Genomic DNA, 6,509 nt, shown 5'->3' with positions numbered 1-6,509 from the left:
ACGAACTTTTTTGTCCTAAGATTATATACAAAATAACATTTGTTATATACTACTTTCAATGGTTTTGTGTCCTTTTATCTGAATATTTTATGTCTGTATTTAACAGGAAAAAGGCACTTCAATTTTGTTTTCCAAATAGCTGACCAATGATCCCAGCACCATCCCTCAGTAATCTAACCTCTCCCTGCTAATTCAAAATATTTGTCAGATTTCTAATATTTCTCTGTATTGGGGCTTGAAAATGGCTTTCTCTACTGTTTATTTGTCCTATATTTATTCTGCTATAATATTGTTTTTAATATTATAACTTCACAATACTTTGTATCTGTCAGCATAACTTTCCAAAATTATTATTCTGGATTGTTGGAAGACTTCAGTGTTTGTTCTACTTTAGAGGCCACGCTAGAGTTTTGTAAAGTGACATTGTCCTAAGATAATTTAGAGGAGACCATAGTTTGTCACAGGCTCTATAGGTATGAAAATCCACCAGCAAGACTCAGTGCCGCACCTCATGGGAAGACCTCACAGAGACCCTTCACAAGGGGAACCATCAGGTTAGGTTTATAACCTAAAGTCCTTAAAAGGGGGGTGCTGTCTGAAGCATCTATATTTATAGGGTGATTCCGCCCTGCAGGAGAAGGAGGTTGTCAAGATTTTACAACTCGAAATCCTATTTTTCAACTGAAAATAACTGTATTGTCTAATTACAACAACCAAAAATGGAACGCATGCTAATGGGAAACAAAACAAAAATAACCACCCTTTCCCTTCAAAAACAAAAACAAAAAACAAAACAAAACAAAAAAACAGAAAGGGAAATAAAGTAAAAGGTTGTTTTTTAAAATTTTATTTTAAACGTCACTTTCTATGTATTTTCCAGATTTCCTTGCCTCGCTATGACGGGTAATTCTGGGTTTTACTTGCAGGGGAGTGGAGGGGAGAGAAGTGGGTATTTAATGGTTTAGAAGAGAAAGAAGTAATTATTTAAAGCCTCCGGCAGAAATCAGGAGACAAGCAAACATAAACTGCAAAATATCATGATCAATTTGGTCTTAAAGACTGCCAAACAGGAAAAAAAATAGGAATGCGACGTAGCGTAGCGAAGAGAAGACACGGATGAAGAAAATGGTGGCTCCGCCCACGCTCCCGCCCCCACCCTCTTGCCGCAATGCAGGTGGGAACCATAATTGGGTATCTGAGCTCACAGTGACGTGGCCCTTACGAGACCTAGAGCTGACGCGTGGGTTCGTGTCTCCTCCTAGTTGCAGTCTGGCAGTCGTTTGTGGCTGTGCGCGGTCTCGCTCTTGCCTTGAAGGCAGGCGAGCCTGCAGCCCAGGGAAGGAGGAAGTCGAAGAAGCTGACCCTGATTCGTAGCAGGTTAGTGGGCGCTGACTGGGGTGGCAGAGGGCTAAGACCAGAACGGGTTCAGGACTGGATTCTTTCTACCCCTTACCCAATACCCATTTTTATGGTGCAAGAAATGGAGGGCTTGGTGGGAGGAGATCGAGAGGAGCCAAGAGTTGGGAATGGGTACCAGTTAGGATGTTCTAGGAGTGAAGATCTCCTGGGCGATCCGGCGTCTGGAAGGGAAGGGCCAGAGAAGGGGACAGCGAGGAAACAGCCTGATTCTTGCAGGGCGACGGGAGGGTGTCGCAACCGTTGGCCCTGGGGATGGCGGACTCCAGGGGGGGTCTAGGCCTCCGTTCTGAAATCTGTTCTCCACCCTCCGTCCATTTTGGAGCCGGAAATGGTGGGCTGCGGCAAACGGTGGGGGAGGGGGGCGGAGCGGGGCGGAGATGATGGCTGCTGCAGAGGATCGGGACAGAGATTAGGTTCGGGAAACGCTTCCTTTCTGCGGAAGAGGAAGCGTCCCTTCGAACGGAAGCTTTCTGGCTGAGGTATAGTCGGGGAGCAAGAAGCTGTTTCTGATCGCTGCAGGTCGGTGTGAGCGTGGGCGCTGCTTGCGGACCTTGGGGTAAGCAAGACAAAGCGCTGAAACCTCACCGGGTCCAGTTTGTAATGCCCACGCTACCTCTTCGCCCTTCGTCCATTTTGATGCATAAAATGGTGGGCAGTGAAAGGAGGGTGAGTTCCAGAAAGGCTAGTGGGACCCAAACATATTGGAAATTTTTATAAACTACGTCACCATCCAGCAAGCTCTTTTGGCTCCGCCGCACAGCAGGTTGTCCATTAGCGTTCAAGAAATGGTAATTAGGTGACGGGAAGGATGAGACAGGGGTTAAGGGGCCTAAACAAGAGGTGAAACTGGTTTGGAAATAATCATCTTTGATTACAATGCCTATTTCTGGAGGGCGGGGTAGCGCATGAAAGGGCAGGAAATGAAGCCGTGATACAGGATGGAGGAGAAAGAGAAGGTGGCAACATTTGATTAACGGGGACCTAAATCAACAACGGAGCTGGTGCCCCTGATACTGGCCCTTTAATCAAGTGATCAGTCTTGGCCACTGTCGCATTTTTGTCTGCAGGTCTTTAGGTCGGTTGGTGCAGCAGATTGCAAGGCTAAGAGAGGAAGACCGCTTCTGATCCCTGCAGGTAGGGGGCTGCTTGGGACCCTCTGGTGTATGGTTATCAGGGGTTAAGACAGAATCTGCGGGACTCACTGTCCTTTCTGCCCGAGTTAAGTGCGGGAGGTGCGAGGAGTGACCTAAGGAAAAATTGACGCGGAAAATGGTGGGCTTTGGAGGAGGGCTGGGTCTGGGGCGTCCCCTAGAGGGCGCACGAAGTCTCTCAAATGGGAAAACCTTTTCTGACCGCTCTGAATCCTGTTGTTAACAACGCATTCCATCCTTCATGCTTTTTATCTCCTAGGAAGAGTAAGCAGGAAAAAAACCTCAACATGGAAAATGTACCCCAGGAAAGCAAAGGAGACGAGCAGCCTCCAGTGCAGAATGAAGAAGAAGCCCACCCTTTGGGAGGTGGTGAAGGCCAGGAGCCTGGAGGAAATATTAGAGCGGGTTGGGCCCCACCTGCCCCTGATGTTAGAGAGGATATGCCCAATAGGCTTGTTAATAACCTTGACATGATAGATGGAGATGCAGATGATATGGAACGGTTCATGGAGGAGATGAGAGAGCTAAGGAGGAAAATTAGGGAGCTTCAGCTGAGGTACAGTTTGCGCATTCTGATAGGGGATCCCCCTCACCATGACCATCATGATGAGTTTTGCCTTATGCCTTGAATGCTGAGGTTAATAATAATAAACCCCCTGCTTCCCAAAGTTGCATTTTCTTGATGTACCCTTTACTGTGAACCTGTGGTGTTCTATCATTTTTCTGATTGGAGATTTCATTTTGACTTACTCTGGAAGTTTTTCTGTCCGCAGGGGAGTTTCATCAACTTGCATGGAAAGATGTTTATTACATACTGTGAACATAATAAAGCAGTTTAAAAAGCAATCTGTAGATATACTATCTCATTTAAAAGCATGCATATTATATGTGTCAGGACGTTTTATTCTTACTTTGTTTAATTTCTCTTGATGACCTGTTTTTTCTCATTTTTCCAAAATGAATACATGTGTATTATGTGTGTCAGAAAAAAGGTAAGAGGCAAAGAACTTGCCTGTTGGCTTATAAAGGGAATGGAGATAATAAATACTTGAGACACAATTTAAAGACACGTAAATCTTATATTACCTCTTATAATAAGATCTCTTATTTAGAAGCACAAACCTGGTCATTATTACAGATACATTTCTTTACAGTCAGCCTATTAATCTATAAATAAACATAACACATGCACCCTGTAGATGCTCTTCATGTTTAGAGAAGGGCCCAAGGAGTATGTCTACCATCAAGTCTAATTAAATGCCAAGTGGGTGACACCTTTTTTTTAAAAAAGATTTTATTTATATGAGAGAGAGTGCACATGAGTGGGTGGAGGGGCAGAGGGACAAGCAGACTCCCTGCCGAGCAGGGAGCCCCCTCACAGGGCTCCATCCCAGAACCCCGAGATCATGACCTGAGCCAAAGTCAGATGCCTAATTGAGCCACCCAGGCACCCCTGGGTGACACCTTCTAGACCTATGCTTCTGTGTCTCCATTCCCCAGGTAATGCCATGACTGCTAAGCACTCCTTCCCCTTCTGTTAGGTTTTGCTTTCTCCACTGGTCCCCACCACTGCTGATGTGCTGGAGTCCTAAAGGTGACAAAGACCTACTGATTTCTCTTGAACCTTCAGTGGTCTGAATTCCCATTTTGCCCTTTCAGAAATTTGGAGAATGCCCTTTCCTGCTTTGTAGTTATACTTAGTCCAGGTGGGTACTTCCCTAGTGCTGCTTAGGGGTCCAAATAGCCTTTTAGGGTTTTTCTCAGACTTTCTTATCCCCTTCCCCTAGATAAATCTGAGTGACACTGATATTTGTGTTCAAAATTGGACTATCCTTTCCAACCTCTGATGAATATGGCCTGTTTCCTTGACTCCCATTTTCTGTGCAGACAGTGCTACAGGTTTCACTCAGCACATGCACAGGTGTGGGGGTGGCTTTATGTCCATAGCATCCTAACCCTAGAATCCCCAGTAGTCTCTACTCACGCTAACCTACATGGATCAAAGAAATTTCCCTCTTTGCTTTGATTTTTGCTATGCCCAATAAACCTATAATCACAGGACAATGGGAAACTGGCTGAGACTAGAGACCTAGTAGGTAGACCTTTGTTTTAGAGTATTCCATCACACAGTCATCACTGGTCCCCAAGTAGACTGTGCCTTTCTCATAGTAAATAATATTTCCCAATTTGTCCTGGTACCCTCAGTTCCTAGCATAGAGACTGGTAAGTTGCAGGGTACAACAATTAAGTATAGCTGAGTCAAGTGTCCTGCAATCTGGGCTCAGGTTTGCCTCTGATCACTTATGGGCCAGTAAGTTTTTTTCCCTACAGACTGTAGCTTGCAATTGAAAAAGGAACACAACAGAGAAAGCATTATACAACAATTTCAACACATGGATTTACTGTAATGTTACATATGTCAGTGTTTATCAGCATATGCTATACAGACCAACTGCATCATAATCACTGGCTAAAAATCCAGTCAACTAGGTTTTACTCCACGCCCACTAAATCCTACAAGTTCATCAGACATCTCTGGACTTAGATAAATTAAAGTGGAGACCCCCAGGTTTAGTTCAAGTTTGGGCACTCCCCTCCTCATGCATATATGAAATTACTTTTTAAGTGCCTTAATTAACATATATCTATATCTATCTATCTATCTATCTATCTATCTATCTATCTATCTATATCAGGCTTTATTTTTCCACTAGACTGTGCCTTTTTTAAAGAAACAACTGTCTTATTTTTATGTTGTTATCTTTAATGCATAGGTTCTCAACCTTGGCAGCAGGTTTGAATTACCTGAGAATTTGAAGTAGAGCTCAGGATCCACTCCCAACCAGCTGAATCAGACTCATTGGAAATGACACCAAAGGATCATTACATTGTAAAAACTCATAGTCATTCCGATGTACGTGTAGAGTTTAGAACAACGGAGTATAATTTGTGACCTAAGTACCTCTGGTTTATTTTCTCTGCACTACCCCTGATTGACTGTGTGATCCTAAGCAATTCATTTCACTGATCTAGAATTTAGATCTTGTGAAATACACATCAAAGTGAAGGAATTACACCCTAAATTTTTTTGTTTATTTTTTTAATGTTTTTTTATTATGTTAGTCAACATACAGTACAACCCTGGTTTTTGATGTAAAGTTTGATGTTTCATTAGTTGCGTATAACACCCAGTGCACCATGCAATACGTGCCCTCCTTACTACCCATCACCAGTCTATCCCATTCCCCCACCTCCCTCCCCCTGAAGCCCTCAGTTTGTTTCCCAGAGTCCATAGTCTCTCATGCTTCATTCACCTTCTGATTACACCCCCTTTCTTTATCCCTTTCTTCCCCTACCGATCTTCCTAGTTCTTATGTTCCATAGATAAGAGAAATCATATGATAGTTGTCTTTCTCTGCTTGACTTATTTCACTTAGCATTATCTCCTCCAGTGCCGTCCATGTTGCAGCAAATGTTGAGAACTCGTTCTTTCTGATAGCTGAGTAATATTCCATTGTATATATGGACCACAACTTCTTAATCCAGTCATCTGTTGAAGGGCATCTCGGCTCCTTCCACGATTTAGCTACTGTGGACAATGCTGCTATGAACATTGGGGTGCATATGGCCCTTCTCTTCACTACGTCTGTCTCTTTGGGGTAAATACCCAGTAGTGCAATGGCTGGGTCATAGGGTAGCTCAATTTTTAAATTTATAAGGGACCTCCACACTGTTTTCCAGAGTGGCTGTACCAACCTGCATTCCCACCAACAACGTAGGAGGGATCCCCTTTCTCCACATCCTTTCCAACAATTGTTGTTTCTTGCTTTGTCAATTTTTGCCATTCTAACTGGTGTAAGGTGGTATCTCAGTGTGGTTTTGATTTGAATTTCCCTGATGGCTAATGATTTTGAACATTTTTTCATGTGTCTGTTAGCT

General features: G+C 43.6%; 1 protein-coding gene across 2 annotated transcripts; it reads left to right on the top strand.

Annotated features, from left to right (window-relative positions):
- The first annotated feature begins 1,212 nt into the window (after nucleotides 1-1,212).
- On the top strand, nucleotides 1,213-3,412 carry BEX5 (brain expressed X-linked 5). 2 transcript variants are annotated; one of them, XM_026490568.4, is made up of 3 exons: nucleotides 1,213-1,377; nucleotides 2,487-2,553; nucleotides 2,830-3,412. In XM_026490568.4, the coding sequence occupies exon 3, from the start codon at nucleotides 2,858-2,860 to the stop codon at nucleotides 3,197-3,199; it is 342 nt and encodes a 113-aa protein (XP_026346353.1). In that variant the 5' UTR covers nucleotides 1,213-1,377; nucleotides 2,487-2,553; nucleotides 2,830-2,857; the 3' UTR covers nucleotides 3,200-3,412. The 2 variants fall into 2 exon arrangements, with proteins under 2 accessions (XP_026346353.1, XP_026346354.1); XM_026490569.4 differs by lacking the exon at nucleotides 1,213-1,377 and adding an exon at nucleotides 1,815-1,975.
- Nucleotides 3,413-6,509: the final 3,097 nt, after the last annotated feature.

This window comes from Ursus arctos, chromosome X, assembly GCF_023065955.2.
Source record: "Ursus arctos isolate Adak ecotype North America chromosome X, UrsArc2.0, whole genome shotgun sequence".
Taxonomy (NCBI): Eukaryota; Metazoa; Chordata; class Mammalia; order Carnivora; family Ursidae; genus Ursus; species Ursus arctos.
Note: the sequence above shows the minus strand (reverse complement) of the source record. Positions and strands in the feature narration are given on the sequence as shown.